We start from the raw sequence: 20,324 nt of genomic DNA on the forward strand, positions 1-20,324 counted from the left end.
AGGGGGTTGGACACGAGGACCCTTGAGGTACCTTCCAACTATAACATTCTTTGATTTCTATTCCCCCCTTTACATAAGACAGTGGTTGTTTTGGGGGTCTGTATTTTCTAAATGGGCAGAATGTGATTCTACAAGTGGAGATTTGTTTTACATTTTTTATTTGTTCGGCACTGGGAAGATGACTCTTGTGAAGGAGACGCAAACCGGAAAGATGTGTTATGTGTTGTTTGAGCTCTTCATGGGAGTTTCCATAGCTGGGCTTCCTGACACACTACCTACAGTAACCTGAGTAATTGGTCCATGACAGTGATGTATTATGCACATCAATAGGCCCTGCTATCAGGGTTATAGGTGGAGGACACCTTGCTAAAGTGAACCTGTACCAGGAAACCTTTGTTTTGCTTGCTTCCCTCGGGGTGCTGCCCTCTGTGGTGCTCCACACTGAGTTTTGCAAGTTGCCCAGCATGGCTGTGTCCTCATCGCCCTTGGATCTTATAGCCTAGTGAGATACACACCTGTGTTTTAGGATTGAGATTCTAGAGTCTTGTTTTTGGTGTGCTTCTACTTGTAAAACCTTCAGTAATCCTGCATACCTTCAGCTCCGCTGTTTACCCTCACTCTACCTTCTCTTATTACTGGACTTTGTTTAGATTGCATTTATCTTGGCTGGGATTCATTTTAACTGATGTTGTCAACTGATGTGAGTCGCCCACCAAGGCAAATGGGGATACTCGGAACCGGGTCTGGTCGCACTTAAAGGGGATGTCACGGTGGCTGCGAATTGAAAGGGGAAGGTCTTTTAAGGGGAATTGTAAGTAAAGTCTATTGTTCGTGACGCTACCTGTGGGGTGATGGTATGGCGGCTGGATGGTGATGCTTCCCACAGGTGAAGCGGGGTCCCCAGGGCTCCCAAGGTGTATGGCAGGGATGATGTGTTGCCGGTCAATAACGGAAGACACAGGGTTGCAGTCTTTACCTGGTTTACTGGTGGTAGCAGGCCACAGTCCAGGGTACCGGTAACAGGTACAGAAGGAGTCCAGGCAGCCCGGAAACAAGTGTAAATCCCATTGGCAGGTCAGGTTGGGAGCCTTCCACTATGTGCTGCTCTTCTGGTCCCTTGCTCCCTGAAATTTGCTGGCAAGGTACTCCTTTCTCTCCTGTCCTGGGACAGTACCTGCACGGTAGGCAGCTTGAGCCATTCTCTTGGGGTCTCGGGCATGGTGACGCCAGGCTCGGACTGCTGCTGTACCTCAGGTGTTGTATGGGCAGTTTGCGTATAGTTCTATGCCCTCTGGTTCTGCTGTGTGGCTTGCAGCCCCCCACAGCCTCGGGCTCTCGGTGCTCGGTTTCTGCGCTCTGGCTCCTAGGAGGCCCACTCGCAGCCTCTCTGAGCCCTCAATCTCTCCTCTGCTCCTTTCCTGTCTCGTGTCTCTCTCAGACTAAACTGAACTGACTCCTCCTCCAGACAAGGATCTAAATAGGGAAGTTCCCCTAAAACCAGGTTTTGAGCTCCCTCTCCTGGCCTAGAGTCAGAATGTGTTGTGTGTGGGATAACCTGCCAAAGGGATCCCTCTTGTCTCCAGGCATAGCACTACCCTCCCTGAGAGGAAGGCAGCACTACTGTGGTACCCGAACCCCTGGGGTGCCACAGATGCACTGTGCACAGATCCCAAGTGACAGAGGTTTTTCTTTGTGTGAAGATTCCTTGGTATGGGCTGCGCCATTATGGGAGTGCAACCACATAATGTTCCATGCCTACCATTCTTCCTGACTGTCCTTAGTCGAGTATTTGATGAACATGGTCACGTTCATTAAAGGAAATCTATCACCACTAGGGTTGAGCGAAACGGGTCGAACATTTTCAAAAGTCGCCGACTTTTGGCTAAGTCGGGGTTTCATGAAACCCGATCCGACCCCTGTGCGGGGTCGGCCATGCGGTACGCGACTTTCGCGCCAAAGTCGCGTTTCAATGACGCGAAAAGCGCCATTTCTCAGCCAATGAAGGTAAACGCAGAGTGTGGGCAGCGTGATGACATAGGTCCTGGTCCCCACCATCTTAGAGAAGGGCATTGCAGTGATTGGCTTGCTGTCTGCGACGTCACAGGGGCTATAAAGAGGCGTTCCCGCCGACCGCCATCTTACTGCTGCTGATCTGAGCTTAGGGAGAGGTTGCTGCCGCTTTGTCAGAAGCAGGGATAGCGTTAGGCAGGGTCCATTAACCACAAAACCGCTTGTGCTGCAGCGATTTGCACTGTCCAACACCACCCTCGGTGTGCAGGGACAGTGGAATTTTTTTTTTTTTTTTTTTTCCCCTCAGCGCTGTAGCTCATTGGGCTGCCCTAGAAGGCTCCCTGATAGCTGCATTGCTGTGTGTACGCCGCTGTGCAAACCAACTGCTTTTTTCAAAGCACAAATCCTCTTGTTCCTTCCTTTCTGCACAGCTATCTTTTTTGTTTGTCCACACTTTTTATTTCATTTGTGCATCAGTCCACTCCTTATTGCTGCCTGCCATACCTGGCTGAGATTACTGCAGGCAGGGAGATAGTAGCTGCCTGCCATACCTGGCTGAGATTACTGCAGGCAGGGAGATAGTAATTGTAGGACATTCCCTGTTTTTTTTTTTTTTTTTTTTTTGGTGGGAGATTAAGATTGGCAATTTGGCATTTCTGCTAGAGTGCCATCCCTGTGTGTGCCATCTCTCTCACATAGTGGGCCATAGAAAGCCTTTTCATTTTTCTGTATTTTTTTTTGTGGGGTGTATAAATTCTCCCTGATAAAAATACAGTGGGAGATTAATATTGGCCTTTGGGCTTGTGTGCCAGTCCTGAGTGTGCCATCTCTCTCACAAATAGTGGGCCATAGAAAGCCTATTTTATTTTTTTTTGGGTTTTATAAATTCTCCCTGAAAAAAAGGGAGATTAATATTGGCCTCTGGGCTTCTGTGCCAGTCCTGAGCGTGCCATCTGTGCCAGTCCTGAGCGTCCCATCTCTCTCACAAATAGTGGGCCATAGAAAGCCTATTTAATTTTTTTTTTGGTTTTATAAATTTTCCCTGAAAAAAGGGAGATTAATATTGGCCTCTGGGCTTGTGTGCCAGTTGTGAGCGTGCCATCTGTGCCAGTCCTGAGCGTGCCATCTCTCTCACAAATAGTGGGCCATAGAAAGCCTATTTAATTTTTTTTTTGGTTTTATAAATTTTCCCTGAAAAAAGGGAGATTAATATTGGCCTCTGGGCTTGTGTGCCAGTTGTGAGCGTGCCATCTGTGCCAGTCCTGAGCGTGCCATCTCTCTCACAAATAGTGGGCCATAGAAAGCCTATTTAAATATTTTTTTGGTTTTATAAATTCTCCCAGAAAAAAAGGGAGATTAATATTGGCCTCTGGGCTTCTGTGCCAGTTGTGAGCGTGCCATCTGTGCCAGTCCTGAGCGTGCCATCTCTCTCACAAATAGTGGGCCATAGAAAGCCTATTTAAATATTTTTTTGGTTTTATAAATTCTCCCAGAAAAAAAGGGAGATTAATATTGGCCTCTGGGCTTCTGTGCCAGTCCTGAGCGTGCCATCTGTGCCAGTCCTGAGCGTCCCATCTCTCTCACAAATAGTGGGCCATAGAAAGCCTATTTTATTTTTTTTTTGGGTTTCAGAAATTCTCCCTGGAAAAAAAAAGGGAGATTAATATTGCCCTTTGGGCTTGTGTGCCAGTACTAAGCGTTCCATCTCTCTCTCTCTCTCAGTCAGTGGGCCATAGAACGCATATTTTTGGTTTTATTTGTTTTCTAAATTCTCCCTGAAAAAATCATTTTATTTTATTTGGTTTCTAAATTCTTCCTGATAAAATCATATTTTTTTTATTATTTTTTTTTCTAAAGTCTCCCTGAAAAAAAAAAAAAAAAAACAACCAAAAAAAACAGTGGGAGATTAATATTGGCCTTTCTGCTTGTGTGCCAGTCTTGACTCCTGGGTGCGTCATCTCTCAGTCAGTGGGCCATAGAACGCCTATTTTTGGTTTTATTTGTTTTCTAAATTCTCCCTGAAAAAATCATTTTATTTTATTTGGTTTCTAAATTCTTCCTGATAAAATCATATTTTTTTTATTATTTTTTTTTCTAAAGTCTCCCTGAAAAAAAAAAAAAAAAAAACAACCAAAAAAAACAGTGGGAGATTAATATTGGCCTTTCTGCTTGTGTGCCAGTCTTGACTCCTGGGTGCGTCATCTCTCAGTCAGTGGGCCATAGAACGCCTATTTTTGGTTTTATTTGTTTTCTAAATTCTCCCTGAAAAAATCATTTTATTTTATTTGGTTTCTAAATTCTTCCTGATAAAATCATATTTTTTTTATTATTTTTTTTTCTAAAGTCTCCCTGAAAAAAAAAAAAAAAAAAACAACCAAAAAAAACAGTGGGAGATTAATATTGGCCTTTCTGCTTGTGTGCCAGTCTTGACTCCTGGGTGTGCCATCTCTCTCTCTCTCTCTCTCCAATTGTGGTCCATAGAAAGCCTACATTTTTTTTCCTTGATTTGGGTTCCAAAATCTACCAGAGAAAATAACTCCATCAATCATTGGTAGAAAAATATTGGCCTCTGGGCTTGTGTGCCACTCCTGATTCCTGTGTGCGTCATCTCTCACTCAGTGGCCCATAGAAAGCATATAGTTTGTTACATTTGTTTTCTAAATTCTCCCTGCAAAAATCTATTTTTTTTTTTTTGGGGGGTTTCTAAAGTGTTCCTGAAAAAAATAAAAATAAAAAAAAAATAATAGTGTGACATTAATATTAACATTTGTGCTTCAGTGACAGTCCTGCGTGTGGGGCATCTCTCTAATTTGCAGCCACCAAAAAAAGAGTGTGTAACATTGGGCCTGATTTTCGCTGTGGTCTCACCAACCTGTAAAGGGGTAGCTAAATCATACAGAAGTTATAGCTCACCGTGTAAGTTGTGTGACTGCAACAAATAACGTTAGTTTGGTTACGTTTTTAAAACAATGAGGAAGTCTAGTGGAAGAGGTCGTGGCCGGGGGCGTTCATTGTCAGCTGGTAATGAGGGTAGTGGTAGTGGTGGAGCATCAGGTGGTCGTGGGGGAAAAAATATTGCACCTAAGTCTGGAGCTGTGGAGCCAGGTTCGTCGTCCGGCTACACAAGGCCTCGAACGCTCCCTTTTCTGGGATTAGGAAAACCGCTTTTAAAGCCGGAGCAGCAAGAGCAAGTTTTGGCTTATCTTGCTGACTCAGCCTCTAGCTCTTTTGCCTCATCTCGTGAAACTGGTAAAAGTAAAAGCAGCGCGTCGTTAGTGGATGTTCACGGTCAGGGACAAGTCACTTCCTTGTCCTCTTCAGCAAAAACAACAACAGAGAAGAATGCAGCAGGCGACACAACGGGTTACTCCATGGAGCTCTTTACACATACCGTCCCTGGCTTAGAAAGTGAAGCAGTTAACAGTCCATGCCCATTACAAATTGAATCTGACATGGAGTGCACTGACGCACAGCCACAGCCAGACTACTATGCTGGTCCTTTGACTCAGACCACAACATTGCCCTCGCAGGGTGCTGATCAAGAATCAGACCCTGATGAGACTATGTTGCCCCATCACGAACGCTATACCACCGAACGACACGGTGACACAGACGAAGTTGCGCAGGAGGTACAAGAAGAGTTATTAGATGACCCAGTTCTTGACCCCGATTGGCAGCCATTGGGGGAACAGGGTGCAGGCGGCAGCAGTTCTGAAGCAGAGGAGGAGGAGGGGCCGCAGCAGGCATCAACATCGCCACAGGTTCCATCTGCCGGGCCCGTATCTTGCCCAAAACGCGTGGCAAAGCCAAAACCTGGTGGAGGACAGCGTGGCCATCCGGTTAAAGCTCAGTCTGCAATGCCTGAAAAGGTATCCGATGCTAGAAAGAGTGCAGTCTGGCATTTTTTTAAACAACATCCAATTGATCAGCGCAAAGTCATCTGTCAAAAATGTTCTACTTCCTTAAGCAGAGGTCAGAATCTGAAAAGTCTCAATACTAGTTGCATGCATAGACATTTAACCACCATGCATTTGAAAGCTTGGACTAACTACCAAACGTCCCTTAAGGTTGTTGCACCCTCGGCCAATGAAGCTAGTCATCAACGCAACATCCCTTCCGGCAGTGTAGGACCACCATTTAGCGCACCACCTGCTGTATCTGTGCAGGTATCTTTGCCAGGCCAAAGCAGTCAGGGTCAGGGAATCACCAGTTTCGTAGTAGGAAACACTGCATCTAGGGCACCGGCGGCAACAATACCATCTCCCACCGTCTCTCAGTCTGCCATGTCCACCGGCACCCCCGCTAGTTCCACGATCTCCAGCTCTCCAGTCCAGCTCACCCTACATGAGACTATGGTTAGAAAAAGGAAATACTTAGCCTCGCATCCGCGTACACAGGGTTTGAACGCCCACATAGCTAGACTAATCTCGTTAGAGATGATGCCCTACCGGTTAGTTGAAAGCGAAGCTTTCAAAGACCTGATGGACTACGCTGTACCACGCTACGAGCTACCCAGTCGACACTTTTTTTCCAGAAAAGCCATCCCAGCCCTCCACCAGCATGTTAAAGAGCGCATCGTCCATGCACTCAGGCAATCTGTGAGCACAAAGGTGCACCTGACAACAGATGCATGGACCAGTAGGCATGGCCAGGGACGTTACGTGTCCATCACGGCACACTGGGTAAATGTGGTGGATTCAGGGTCCACAGGGGACAGCAAGTTTGGGACAGTTCTGCCTAGCCCACGGTCTAGTAAACAGTTGTCTGTAGCCGTTCGCACCCCCTCCTCCTCCTCCTCCTCGTCCTCCTGCAGAAGCAAGAGCTCGTCCACAGACCGCAGTCGCACAAACACTCCATCCGCACCTGCCACTGTTGCACACCAGGTCTCCCATTATGGGGCAGCTACTGGCATACGTCAGCAGGCTGTATTGGCTATGAAGTGTTTGGGCGACAATAGACACACCGCGGAAGTTCTGTCCGAGTTCTTGCAGCAAGAAACGCAGTCGTGGCTGGGCACTGTAGATCTTGAGGCAGGCAAGGTAGTGAGTGATAACGGAAGGAATTTCATGGCTGCCATCTCCCTTTCCCAACTGAAACACATTCCTTGCCTGGCTCACACCTTAAACCTGGTGGTGCAGTGCTTCCTGAAAAGTTATCCGGGGTTATCCGACCTGCTCCTCAAAGTGCGTGGACTTTGCGCACATATCCGCCGTTCGCCTGTACACTCCAGCCGTATGCAGACCTATCAGCGTTCTTTGAACCTTCCCCAGCATCGCCTAATCATAGACGTTGCAACAAGGTGGAACTCAACACTGCACATGCTTCAGAGACTGTGCGAACAGAGGCGGGCTGTTATGTTTTTGTGGGAGGATACACATACACGGGCAGGCAGTAGGATGGCAGACATGGAGTTGTCAGGTGTGCAGTGGTCGAAGATTCAAGACATGTGTCAAGTCCTTCAGTGTTTTGAGGAATGCACACGGCTGGTTAGTGCAGACAACGCCATAATAAGCATGAGCATCCCCCTAATGCGTCTGCTGATGCAAAGTTTGACGCACATAAAGGATCAGGCGTCTGCACCAGAGGAAGAGGAAAGCCTTGATGACAGTCAGCGATTGTCTGGTCAGGGCAGTGTACATGACGAGGTACCGGGCGAAGAGGAGGTGGAGGATGAGGAGGATGATGGGGATGAGTATATTTTTAATGAGGAAGCTTTCCCGGGGGCACGGGAAATTGGTGGCGTGGCAAGGCCGGGTTCTGGTTTTTTGAGGGACACAAGTGACGTAGATTTGCCTGCAACTGCCCCTCAACCAAGCACAACCGCAGATTTGACAACGGGAACTTTGGCCCACATGGCGGATTATGCCTTGCGTATCCTCAAAAGGGACACACGCATTACAAAAATGATGAACGATGACGATTACTGGTTGGCCTGCCTCCTTGATCCTCGCTATAAAGGCAAATTGCAAAATATTATGCCACATGAGAACTTGGAACTAATATTAGCAACAAAACAATCAACTCTTGTTGACCGTTTGCTTCTGGCATTCCCTGCACACAGCGCCCGTGATCGTTCTCACACGAGCTCCAGGGGCCAGCAGACCAGAGGTGTTAGAGGGGCAGAAATCAGAAGTGGCGTTGGACAGAGGGGTTTTCTGACCAGGTTGTGGAGTGATTTTTCTATGACCGCAGACAGGACAGGTACTGCAGCATCAATTCAAAGTGACAGGAGACAACATTTGTCCAGTATGGTTACAAACTATTTTTCATCCCTTATCGACGTTCTCCCTCAACCGTCATTCCCATTTGATTACTGGGCATCCAAATTAGACACCTGGCCAGAATTGGCAGAATATGCATTGCAGGAGCTTGCTTGCCCGGCAGCTAGTGTCCTATCAGAAAGAGTATTCAGTGCTGCAGGTTCAATACTAACAGAAAAAAGGACTCGTCTGGCTACCCAAAATGTAGATGATCTAACCTTCATTAAAATGAACCACAACTGGATTTCAAAATCTTTTGCCCCACCCTGCCCGGCTGACACCTAGCTTTCCTATGAAAAGGTCTTGCCTGTGGACTATTCTGAATGACTTTTCCAATCTCGTAATTTTCTTCACCTGATTGTCCAGCATACGACATGTTTCCACCTCACGAAATGGCCAAACTCCCCACACGGGGCCGTGCTATCGCCACTTTGCGCTTGGACCCTTGAGAGTGCTGTTTGTCTGAAGAGGTGGGTGTGGCCGCTTTTGGTCGACGGCACTGCCACTGGGTCCCTCATAGTACAATAAAGTGTCTCTGGCGGTGGTGGTGCGCACCCAACGTCAGACACACCGTTGTAATATGAGGGGCCCTGTGCCTGTACCGCCGGCCACAAGACAGTCCCCCCCCCCAGCTCAAACAGTGCTCTACCACTAGCAAAATTATCTCTCACAGCTTCACCAATGTGTAGTCTAGCCGCTGACATCCTTCAATGCCTGGCACTGACAATACCATTGTTTTGACATTTTTGTTATGTTAGGCCTTCGAAGCCTGTCTGCGGTCCCTTCTTTCTACAACTACTACACTGACCAGGCCACTGCTGGCCGTGTTACCCTGGAACCAATTTAAAAGTGCCTACAGTCAGCCCAATTTTGTTATGTTAGGCCTTCGAAGACTGTCTGCCGTCACTCCTTCCACTAGACTTCCACTGACCATACACTGCTGCCCATGTACCCCTGGAACCAATTTAAAGTGCCTACAGCCAGCCCAATTTTGTTATGTTAGGCCTTCGAAGCCTGTCTGCGGTCACTCCTTCCACTAGACTTCCACTGACCAGACCACTGCTGCCCGTGTACCCCTGGAACCAATTTAAAAGTGCCTACAGCCAGCCCAAGTTTGTTATGTTAGGCCTTGGAAGCCTGTCTGCGGTCACTCCTTCCACTAGACTTCCACTGACCAGACCACTGCTGCCCGTGTACCCCTGGAACCAATTTAAAAGTGCCTACAGCCAGCCCAAGTTTGTTATGTTAGGCCTTGGAAGCCTGTCTGCGGTCACTCCTTCCACTAGACTTCCACTGACCAGACCACTGCTGCCCGTGTACCCCTGGAACCAACATCAGAAAATATAAAAATAAGTATTTTGCTTATAAAAAAGAAAATACTGGTGAGATATCAAATGCAGACATTTTAACATTAAAAACAAACACACAACTCTAATCTGGTACAGTACTAAAAATGGCCACCAGCTACAATTACTTTCTCCTGCAAGTAGTTAACTGAAAGTTTTTTTAAATTGAAAACACACATATGGCATCCACCGAGTGTTGTCCTGTCGCGTCTTCTTTATATTATTGCCGAGAAGATGCAAAATAATGAAAATAATAAAATCATTAATTACCAAAATAATAGAGAAAGTCAACACCACATTGCAAATAAACATTCATTCCAAATAAAGAAGCAGGGCGCGTCCGAGGGTGAGCATATACCTAATAAGAATATAATCACCCTCGGACGCGCAATGCTTATTTCCAACAGCCTTCCTTCCTAAGAATCAGCCCTTCCGTCGTGTAGAGAGACGTTGTGTTACACTCCAAGGTGTTCCCCAGGTTGCCTTTCCTGAGCTTCGATCTTCCGGCTCTCGTTTAGTAGTTCTTGGAAACTACTCTGCATTAGGCCTTCAAATTGGGTATGGGGTGTAGAGAGATGGTGTGTTCCACTCCAAGGTGTTCCCCAGGTTGCCTTTCCTGAGCTTCGATCTTCCGGCTCTCGTTTAGTAGTTGTTGGAAACTACGCTGCATTAGGCCTTCAAATTGGGTATGGGGTGTAGCGAGAGGGTGTGTTACACTCCAAGGTGTTCCCCAGGTTGCCTTTCCTGAGCTTCGATCTTCCGGCTCTCGTTTAGTAGTTCTTGGAAACTACACTGCATTAGGCCTTCAAATTGGGTATGGGGTGTAGAGAGAGGGTGTGTTACACTCCAAGGTGTTCCCCAGGTTGCCTTTCCTGAGCTTCGATATTCCGGCTCTCGTTTAGTAGTTGTCGGAAACTACGCTGCATTAGGCCTACAAATTGGGTATGGGGCGTAGAGAGAGGGTGTGTTACACTCCAAGGTGTTCCCCAGGTTGCCTTTCCTGAGCTTCGATCTTCCGGCTCTCGTTTAGTAGTTGTTGGAAACTACGCTGCATTAGGCCTTCAAATTGGGTATGGGGTGTAGCGAGAGGGTGTGTTACACTCCAAGGTGTTCCCCAGGTTGCCTTTCCTGAGCTTCGATCTTCCGGCTCTCGTTTAGTAGTTCTTGGAAACTACACTGCATTAGGCCTTCAAATTGGGTATGGGGTGTAGAGAGAGGGTGTGTTACACTCTAAGGTGTTCCCCAGGTTTCCTTGCCATTGCTTCGGTCTTCCGACTCTCGTTTAGTAGTTGTAGAAAAGTACACTGCATTAGGCCATACAAAATGGGTATGGGGTGGAGAGAGATGGTGTGTTACACTCCAAGGTGTTCCCCAGGTTGCCTTTCCTGAGCTTCTATCTTCAGGCTCTCATTAAATTGTGGTTAAATGGAACAACTGCATTTGGCGTACTAGTTGGTTTGGGGCCTACTATCGGTGTCTGCCACTCCTTGCTGTTCTCCTCCACTGAACAAAGCTGTGCCGCCTGTTTACTACGGTTGCCAATTTTGAACTGCATTTCGACTACTTACTGATTTGGCCCTACTCTCTGTGTCAGCCTCTCATTCCAGTTGTCCTCCACTGCAATGCCCCCTGGTTATTCCTGTGTTACCAATTTTGAACTGCATTTAGCCCACTTTCTTCTTTGGGCCTATATCTGTGTTTCCACTTCATCGTGCCCATTGCCCAGCCAGTGATAGATGAGTCTGCTGGTACATTGACCCATAACGCAACATTCCCCGTGCACGCTACACAACAACATTGTGACCCTGCTGAAAGTCAGGTTGCTCTTCCCGCATACCATACCACCTTACACGGGGACAAAGAGGAAGGTGCAGATGAAAGTGCAGGTTCCTTCATCAGGTGGGGGGAGGAATACTAGTTGGCGACGTCACTGGCACAGGGCCTCTCATAGTACGCAAAAGTGTTGCTGCCGGTGGGAGGCGCCCCCGCCGTGCAAACACACCGCTGTACTTTGAGGGGCCCTGTGCCAGTGCCAATGCCAACGAGTGGGCCCCCCCTGCTTGCTCAGGTTCACAGCACTTGCAAAGTTGAAATACTTACCTCTCCCTGCTCCACTGCCGTGACGTGGTCCAGATTTCCTGGGCCCACTAATTACTTGAACCAGCCCTACCCCCCACAACTTTAGCCAAATGACCCCCAATTTCAAATGCCTTCCAATTATTATAAGGTAAATTACGCTTGACAAGCTTCATTAAGAAGAATGGATGGTTTTGACATTAAAATGGCCACTCTAGGTGTTTTCCTGGCCCCCACTCACTGCCGACTATGCTGCCCCATTGACTTGCATTGGGTTTCGTGTTTCGGTCGATCCCGACTTTACGTCATAATCGGCCGATTTCACTCGACCCGACTTTGGACATAGTCGGGTTTCGCAAAACCCGGCTCGACTCTAAAAAGGTCAAGGTCGCTCAACTCTAATCACCACATTTGACTTATCTAATCTACTAATATATGCATACAGGTTATAGAATGCTGCAAAAAGTCATCCCTGTATAACTCATATTAATAGATTTGAGCTATCTAATGTGGTGACAGATTCCCTTTAAGCTCTTAGTCCCTCATATTACGTGCGGTATGGAATTCACTCTGTGGAATCTTATGCCATCCAGTTCCACACCCTATCTGATAATTTAGCCTGGGACAATGACTCGCTCCTGGCTGTCTTCTATGCCTGCCTGTCTAATCAGATCAAGGAATAACTAACTAGATTACCCAGTGGGTAACATCTTGTTTGTGTAATTACCACATAGCTCTACCTCAGCTACCTTCTCTGTCACTATTGGGGGGCGTCACAATCATGGACCAGACCTCAATCACAGGACAATAAAACTCTCACACTCCTTATCTATGAACTATTCCAATATTTACTGCCACAACTGTTTCTCCCCATCCCACACTGATAGTTCAGCTTCAAGTCACTTGTCTTCTCATTGCATTATTCCTACGTCCTCTTGTGCATAAATATTTTGTGTTATTCTGTGCCTGATGAAGAGCCCTGAGTAGTCTCGAAAGCTTCAATGAGTTGCCATCTTTTCAGTTATCTTTTAATGGCTATCAACCACTGAGAACGCTAAGAGTTATTTAAAGAAATTTTCCGGTTCCATGGTCTTTCAGCTCCTATACTTTCTGACCATAGTGTGCAATTTGTTTCCACCTTCTGGAAGATGCTCTGCAAGAACTTAAACATTTCCATGGACTTTCCTCAGCTCGTTGCCCCAAAAGGTAATGGGCAAACTGAAACAGTCAGTCAAGCAATAGTTACGAATATTCTCAATGCTCATCCAGATAATCGGCCAGATCTGCTTCCTTGAGCAAAATTCTCACGTCACAATTCTTCCTCAGAATCTTGTGGAGACACCTCCATTTGTTACAATATAATAATAATAATAATCTTTTATTTTTATATAGCGGAATACATATTCCGTAGCGCTTTATCATCACTGTCCCTGATGGGGCTCACAATCTAGAATCCCTATCAGTATGTCTTTGTAATGTGGGAGGAAACCGGAGTGCCCGGAGGAAACCCTCGCAAACACGGAGAGAACATACAAACTCTTTGCAGATGTTGTCCTGGGTGGGATTAGAACCCAGGACTCCAGCGCTGCAAGGCTGCTGTGCTAACCACTGCGCCACCGTGCTGCCCTATATACAGCTGAGAACCTTGTCTTCCATTCAAAATACTATACCCGGTTTGGAAAAAGTATCTCTCAAGACACATAACAGCTCATATGTTTCATATTAATGCTCAGATCTTGCTCAAGAGATTTCATGTCAAGCATCGTCTTTCTTCTACCACTGACTCTTCTTGGAGGGGTCCTAAGAGGGGAGGAGTATTTTTACGCATCTGTCCTGGGTATCTCAGACGTTGTTTCCTTTCATTGGGGCTACTGCACACTGTCGTGCTCCACATCGGTTTTGCAAGTTGCCCAGCATCACTCTGACATTCTCTCCCAGGGATCTTAAGGCCTACTAAAAACACACATCAGGGTCTTCAGGATGGAGATCCTAGAGTCTTGGTGTGCTCCACCATCAGAGTTTATTGTTCTCTTTACTGACGGTCTTGCTTCAGGTGACCCTCACTCTGCCTACTCTTGGATTAATTCACTGGTTTCAGGAAACAGAAATCACTGCTGGACCTTGTCCATGTTACCCTCATCCCTGCTTAATCTGCACCTTCATCTGTACTACTGACTCTTGATTCCTGATTGTCCGAGTCTTTGCTCCTCCTCATGCCCTCCAGCCAGCTGAGCCCACACCCTGGGTCTGTGTGCCCACAAATGTCTTGTTTTGAGATTGTACAGAACATGAGTTAGCTACGGTGAGGGATTGGGGAGTGTGAGCATCTTTAATCTTGTTTGAGCTGGATTCCTTACCCCTAGAATATCTCAGAGCACACACTCGGGAGCAGAGGGGATTGTGCCAGCAATAAAGACAACTGACAACTCAATGCCCTACACAGGGCAAGAATTCCTGCAAAACTCAATGGCATCACTTCTGAGGAAATGGAAGCGGAATGATCTCTGCATTGCCAGAATTTGTAATGACAGCAGAAAACCTTGTGTCACTTAGAGGCAGCCAATGTGGCCGCTATGTGGCCTGTGATTCGAGGGAAGCCTGGCGTCGCTTGACAGCGGGCCCCCTCCCCATCATCACAATTTCAGCAGTATTCGGGTCCTCAGGATGTGAAGACTGATGAAGAGAATGGTGGATCAGGGAGTCTGTGCATGTGCGTCCGAAACTGCAGGCGTGATAACGTCACTACATCGCGTCTGCTGTGCTAAAGCCTCAGTGCTCACACCGCGCAGAGGAAATGGGATGAGATGTGAAGTAATTGTGGGGCCATAATACTGAATAGGGGCTGCTAGGGGACAGTTATACTGATTGGGGGGTTGGTAGGGGCAATTATACTGAGCCGAGGGTGCTATCATACTGAACAAGGGACTGTGGGGGGCCATAATACTGTATGGGGGACTGTGAGGGCCTTCATATTGAGATGGAGACTATTTGGGACCCTATACTAAGTGGGGCCCTTATACTAAGTGTCTTGTTATGGGAGTCCTCAATCTGTGTGGGGTCCTCAGCCTGTGTAAGTTGCTGTGGGCACCCTAATATTGTATGAGGAGTTGTGGGGGCAATTATACTGAGTAGGGGGCTGTGATGGCCATTATACTGATTGGGCTGTGGGGGGGTCTCCCATGCTGCGTGGAGGGCTGTAGGGGACCTTATTCTGTGTGGAGGCTGAGGTGACCCTCATAATGTATAGGGGGCTGTCATACTGGGTGGAGGCATTACCCTGACACAGGATAGTACTTATGTGTAGTGTGAAAGTGTGTGGGGGACTCACTGTGGTGATCCCATGCTCAGTGTGTTGGGTGGGGGTTATGGCCATAAAGGGGGTGATACTGGTGAGAACACTGAAGTGTTTCATTAGGAATAAATATATTTTTTTGGGGGGGGATAGTTGCAGGGGACAAGTAAAACTTTTGGCATGCGGCCGTGCGACTTCTATGTAGGCCATGATTATGGTATGTTGTTTACCATGGAGGATGGAGATGTCCAAGTACCTGCAGCCGCCATCGTTTTTGCTCCATCTGTGATGCAGATAAAATCACCCTTCTCCTACAAGAATAGGAGCCAATCTCTCGGGAAGACTGGGAAGTGAAGGAGTAACGCCAAAATGGCTGTATGTTTAGAAAACTCCACCATCCATCACAACGTTTCGGTGGTATTACACAGGGGGCGTAATCCCGGAAATATACAGTTACCTTATAATGTATTGTAGGTAAAATAACAAATATCACCTGGTGGGAGGGATGGCATTTATTACAGAGGTGGCCAGGCTTCTTCACTGTAAGAGCGCAGCCGATCAGTACAGAAACTGAGGATGGATGTACATCGGTCATAGATGGACACTACTGTGGACGGGTCACTTCTCTGGGCTTAGGCCCTGGAGCTCTCCTCATATCATGACTGCTGGTTGTTATTCTGCTGTTATCCATCTGATTATTGCTTCCTTCATATTTATCAGGTGCTGATAATGACTCCAGTGTGATCGACTCACGGACAATCAGCTACAAGATGACTCCAGGTCAGTGATCAGAAGTATGGACCACACGGACAAGAGTCAAGAATAGGGGATTGTAGGCAATGGCTGTGATGATGAAGGCACCTTGATGGGGATGACTGGTGACAGTGGAGGGGGTGATGGCTGTGATTAATCTACTGCTTTAAGAGAATCTGTCAGCAGGGTTTTACTCCCCCATCTGAAATCACCATAATATTTAGGGCAGAGACCCTGTTTCCAGTGATGGGACACTTACTGTAGTTTTGATGTAAATCTGCAGCAGATAAAACAGTGATTCTAAGTTCTCTGAATGCTGACCTGTGTATAACCCCACCCACACCACTGATTGGCAGCTCAGTGTACACTGTGCATAGGCAGAAAGCTGCCAATCAGTGGTGTGAGAGAGGGTATAACTAGCTCATGAATAAGGAAGATACATGGCAGCAGGTTTACTAGTCCTGTAGTAATAATCTCCATCGGATACAACTAGAGTGAGCAACCCAGTAAGTGACACATCGCTGGGATCAGTATATTTGTCTCTACATGATTCTGTTCTCAGATTCAGTGCCAATAACCCTTTAATCATAAATTAGAACCTCCATTAGAGCCTGAAAGCCTGAACGGTAAAGTCTGGGGTCCATACTGGACACCTAGTGCAGCAAAGTGAAGGCCGGCATCCAGTCCAGGTGAAGTATAAAGTCCTTCATTGTGCCGAATGCAACGTTTCAACCACATAGGTCTTCTTCCAGCAGGCAATCCAGTCAGAATGGTGGTCTTATGTAGGAAGTAGATTCACAACCCCCAATGACCGCCCACGTTATTAACAAATATACAATATACAGAATACATTTACTAGCGACCCATAACACATCTAGTATATAAAGAAAAACAAAGAAATAAACCTCATTATCACATATGTAGAGATAGGCAAATATCAGTTACCATGGTATTCATTCACCAATCGCTGCATCTGTTTCTCGTGCATGCACATTAGTAACCAATCAAACACCGTGTCTCAGCCAGTTTACCCACATGACTAAAACCCACCAATACACCATCTATCTATAACAACCAATCACCAACTCCCAAACAAGTCATCAAATGCAAAAGCCAATCATCTCACAGCTCTCATAGGGTGTTTAGTAAATGCTCATATCAATCACATAAAAAAAGGAAATAGCTGAATCTATGTGCCCTAATACCGCATGTCTCCCCACTATTGGCTATATAACTAGGTAAAGGACCTCGTATACTGATCATCAACACACACCCGTACATACCGGCGCAACTCCAAAAGATAAACAACGACACGTGACCAGTCATACAGGCAGCACCGCCTCCTCAGTGTGTAAGGCCGTGCACGCACACTGCTAAGTCACCGGTGCGCGTGCGCAGGCGCGCCGAACTCACCCACCCCAACAGTAAACAGCATCACACGGATAACCATGGGGTGACGTCACCGGAGCAGGGAGACCGCACACTGCCACGCCCCGACACCCGCACGCAAGCGTGCTAGCATCGGAACACACCCATCCAAAGAGGCGCAACTCCAAAAGATAAGAGACCAACAGGGGAGCAGTCTTGATTGTAGGTTTTAATGTATGGACGACCAAGGGATAAGGGGACAGTGTGTCCTGAATGACCTTTCAGATGGTCTGGCCCCTCCTGCCCATATTGGATTGGTTGATATGGTTTTGTAATATAATGCACTGTATTGTCTTATTTTTTTTCCTTCTCTCATAAATGTCATTAAATGGTTAATATGACGAGTTGTTCTACCCTTGTCGATATGCTGATATCATGAGTGCTGATGTCACATGTGTCCATATAGCGCTAGCTAGGTCTCTCTATTTATGAGCAGTACAGATGGAGGACTATTAGACAGGAGTTGCCATGGATATGGCTGGATTTTTCCAATTGTTACATGTTGTGCTGGTTAGTGGAAGCCCTCTGTATACTGATATGGCGCTTTCTGACAGATGAACCCGTCTCCTTTGTGAGGGCTGGGTGCTAGCACGCTTGCGTGCGGGTGTCGGGGCGTGGCAGTGTGCGGTCTCCCTGCTCCGGTGACGTCACCCCATGGTTATCCGTGCGATGCTGTTTACTGTTGGGGTGGGTGAGTTCGGCGCGCCTGCGCACGCGCACCGGTGACTTAGCAGTGTGCGTGCACGGCCTTACACACTGAGGAGGCGGTGCTGCCTGTATGACTGGTCACGTGTCGTTGTTTATCTTTTGGAGTTGCGCCGGTATGTACGGGTGTGTGTTGATGATCAGTATACGAGGTCCTTTACCTAGTTATATAGCCAATAGTGGGGAGACATGCGGTATTATGGCACATAGATTCAGCTATTTCCTTTTTTTATGTGATTGATATGAGCATTTACTAAACACCCTATGAGAGCTGTGAGATGATTGGCTTTTGCATTTGATGACTTGTTTGGGAGTTGGTGATTGGTTGTGATAGATAGATGGTGTATTGGTGGGTTTTAGTCATGTGGGTAAACTGGCTGAGACACGGTGTTTGATTGGTTACTAATGTGCATGCACGAGAAACAGATGCAGCGATTGGTGAATGAATACCATGGTAACTGATATTTGCCTATCTACATATGTGATAATGAGGTTTATTTCTTTGTTTTTCTTTATATACTAGATGTGTTATGGGTCGCTAGTAAATGTATTCTGTATATTGTATATTTGCTAATAACGTGGGCGGTCATTGGGGGTTGTGAATCTACTTCCTACATAAGACCACCATTCTGACTGGATTGCCTGCTGGAAGAAGACCTGTGTGGTTGAAGGACTTTATACTTCACCTGGACTGGATGCCGGCCTTCACTTTGCTGCGGTCTGTACCGTACCTTTCCATTTGGGTCCAGTGGAACTAGGACGCCGTCCCTATATCAGTGGTGCCGTCGGCTAGTTTCTAATACTGGACACTGAACATGGACTTCTCCCAGAAGTCACAATAAGGCCGGAGTCACACATGCGAGAAACACGTCCGTGTCTCGCATGTGAAATCCAAGCTCTGGTGCCGGCACTTGGGAGCGGAGCGTGCGGCTCCATGTGTTGCTATACAGCCGCACGCTCCGCTCTGGAGTGCCGGCACCAGAGCTTGGATTTCACATGCGAGACACGGACATGTTTCCGGCCTTAGGCTGTATGTGGTCAGTATTTGTAGCCAAAGCCAGGAGTGGAACAATTAGAGGAAAAGTATAATAGAACCATCTGCACCACTTCTGCATTTATCACCCACTCCTGGTTTTGGCTACAAATACTGATGTGAAATACTGACCACATACTGCGAGTGTGACGGCAGCCTTAGGGCTCATACCCATGTCTGAAAAAAAAAGTTCTGATATCAGGACCGAAAACAATGGATCAGCACCATGTAAGTACAATCCCATTTTTCACACCTAGCATCCGATTTACATCCGATTGCAATGTGATTTTAACATGATCTTTTACATAGAGAATTGCTCTGTCATTTACACCAGGGGTGTCACACTGCATTCCTCGAGGGCCGCAAACCATGCGTGTTTTCAAGATTTCCTTAGCTTTGCACAAGGTGCATTATGTGTGTAGGTGACTAAATTATCACCTGTGCAGTACAAGGAAATCCTGAAAACATGACCTGTCTGCAGCCCTCGAGGAATGCAGTTTGACACCTCTGATTTACACATTGTTTTCAAAGGAAATATTCTTCAACACTCATCCAATCTATTTGTATGTATGTATTCGAACGTATCGGGTATTCTAGAATATGAGAATATGTAGGTAGTATATAGCACAGGCTACATACTAAATTGCACAGTGACGTAGTACTGTATAAGCCGAGATTTTCAGCCCAATTTTTTGGGCTGAAAGTGCCCCTCTTGGCTTATACTCGAGTCACAGTCGGCGGTGGGGTCGGCGGGTGAGGGGTAGAGGGGTAGAGAGGACTGAAGCATACTCACCTGCTTCCAGGGCTCCTGGCGCTCCCCCTGCCGTCCCACGGTCTTCGGTGCCGCAGCTCTTCTCCTGTTCAGCGGTCACGTGGGACCGCTCATTAGAAAAATGAATATGGACTCCAATCCCATAGGGGTGGAGCCGCATATTCATTCCTCTAATGAGCGGTGCCAGTGACCGCTGATAGAGGAAAAAGGCTGCGGCACCGAAGACCAGCTGTCCGGGGGAAGGAGCGGCACGCCGGGAGCAGGAAAGTATGTAATATTCACCTGTCCGCGTTCCACACGCCGGGCGCTGCTCCGTATTCCTGTCCTCTGGCTCTGACTGTGCAGGTCAGAGGGCGCAGTTGGAGCGCCCCCAGACACAGGGCCACAAGTCACTCGGCACCGGTCCCTTCTCCTTCAGTTCTGCGGTTGTCATGGTGGCTGGACCCGGTCGTGACCCTGCTAAGGGGCGTCGAATGGAAATGGTAGTACAGTCTGTTAGGGGTTCGTGACGCCACCTGTGGTGTTCGGTCAGGGTGACCGACGCTGCTGTGGGGTCCGCTGGGGTGATGGAAGAGCAGCCGGATGGTATACCTTCCCACAGGTGAAGTATGTCCCCAGGGCTTCCCAGTAAGGTGGATGGTGATGGTGT

General features: G+C 47.2%; 1 protein-coding gene across 1 annotated transcript in view; it reads left to right on the forward strand.

Moving 5' to 3' along the window:
* Window positions 1-20,324, forward strand: part of LOC138681001 (T-cell differentiation antigen CD6-like) — a 361,581-nt gene that overhangs the window by 68,033 nt on the left and 273,224 nt on the right. The window contains exon 5 of the mRNA XM_069768182.1: window positions 15,705-15,764. Coding sequence (XP_069624283.1) covers window positions 15,705-15,764 — 60 coding nt within the window. The remainder of the gene's footprint in view (window positions 1-15,704; window positions 15,765-20,324) is intronic.

Source organism: Ranitomeya imitator, chromosome 5 (genome assembly GCF_032444005.1).
Source record: "Ranitomeya imitator isolate aRanImi1 chromosome 5, aRanImi1.pri, whole genome shotgun sequence".
In the NCBI taxonomy this organism is placed as follows: Eukaryota; Metazoa; Chordata; class Amphibia; order Anura; family Dendrobatidae; genus Ranitomeya; species Ranitomeya imitator.